A 1476-nucleotide genomic window follows, 5' to 3' on the forward strand; every position below is an offset into this window, starting at 1 on the left:
TGGGCACTCATCACCTGGAGCGCGGCGTCCTGCAGGGCCCGCAGCTGCCGCGCCTTGGCCGCGCACAGAACCTCGTAGCAGTTCCCCAGGTGCACCCGGGCGGGTGGTGGCACCTCGGAGGGGTCAGGACATGGAGCTGCGACTCCACCGCCCTCCCCGGACAGCGGGATCCCGAGGGTGCCAGGAGAGGGTGGCTCAGGAGGGCTCTCCGTGCCCTCCTGTGGAGCTGTGCACGAGGTGGTGGGATCAGGAGTTTCCAAAGCTGGATTCTGCTCCTGGGTTCTCTGCGGCTCTGCCCGGCCCCGCTCCTCGCGGCCCTGGGATGTCCCCGCAGGGACGAAGGGCAGGGATGTCTGCCTGGACACCGACTCGGAGACGGACTGCACAAAGTAGTCGTAGACTTTGCCCCGCAGGCCAGGCCCTGGGGGGTTGTCCTTGTCCCTGTCCCGGTGCTCTGGGATGAAGTTCTCCTCCACCTGGATCTTGGCCACCGAGGAGAAGGAGTAGGACGAGTCCGAGCCCGCCTCGCTCGCCGTCAGCAGCAGCCCCAGGTTGGAGGTGATGCTGAGGGTCCGGATGGTGCCCGTGCTGCCCTCCCCGCTCCGGCCTCGGCTGCCTGGATCCTGCTCCGTGCCCTGGGCGCATCCATCCCCTGCCGTCCGGGTATCCCAAATCCCTGGGGAGCACCCGGAGCTCGGGGCAGGTGTGTCCCTATCCGCAGGGTCGTGAGGGCCCAGCTCGCTTCCCGGCAAAATTCCTGGCTCACTTCCCAGCTTGCTTCCTGGTTCGCTTCCCAGATCACTTCCCAGCTCGATTCCTGCCTTGCTTCCTGACTTAATTCCCAACTTACTTCCCAGCTTGGTGCCCAGCTCTATTCCCGGCTCGCTTCCCTGCTCACTTCCCGACTCATTTCCTGCCTTCGTTACCAATTTGCTTCCCGGCTCACTTCCCGGCTTTCTTCCTGGATTATTTCCTGGCTTGATTCCCAGCCTGCTTCCTGACTTACTTCCCGACTTACTTGCCGGCTCGCTTCCCAGCTCGCTTCCCAGCTCGCTTCCCGTCCTGCTCCCGGGATCATTCCCCAGCTCGATTCCTGCTTTGCTCCCCGATTTTGTTCCCAACTTCCATCCCAGTTTCCTTCCCAGCTCCCTTTCCCTCCCATCTGGACCGAGCGGGGCTTTCCTGGGAATCAGACCCAGCTCCGAACCCATCCCCTCTCCTTCCTCCTCCTCACTCCTTGGAAAACTCCTCTCCCCCCTGAGATCCTCGTGCTGCATCCCGGGGCCATTCCCAGATTTGTCCTCCCCACCCCTCCTCCTCCTCAGACCCCCATCCCCATCCCCATCCCCATCCTGTCCATCCCCATCATCTCCATCATCCCCATCCCCATCCCCATCATCTCCATCCCCATCATCTCCATCATCCCCATCCCCATTCCCATCCCCATCATCTCCATCCCCATCATCTCCACCCTCA

At 63.1% G+C, this 1476-nt stretch overlaps 1 protein-coding gene across 1 annotated transcript in view; it reads right to left on the reverse strand.

Annotated features, from left to right (window-relative positions):
- Nucleotides 1-1322, reverse strand: part of KLHDC7A (kelch domain containing 7A) — a 3849-nt gene extending 2527 nt beyond the window's left edge. Inside the window, exon 1 of the mRNA XM_008638572.2 lies at nucleotides 8-1322. Coding sequence (XP_008636794.2) covers nucleotides 8-1277 — 1270 coding nt within the window. The 5' untranslated portion in view covers nucleotides 1278-1322. The remainder of the gene's footprint in view (nucleotides 1-7) is intronic.
- Between the last annotated feature and the right edge of the window lie 154 nt (nucleotides 1323-1476).

The sequence above is a fragment of the Corvus brachyrhynchos genome, unplaced genomic scaffold (assembly GCF_000691975.1).
Source record: "Corvus brachyrhynchos isolate BGI_N302 unplaced genomic scaffold, ASM69197v1 scaffold278, whole genome shotgun sequence".
Taxonomy (NCBI): Eukaryota; Metazoa; Chordata; class Aves; order Passeriformes; family Corvidae; genus Corvus; species Corvus brachyrhynchos.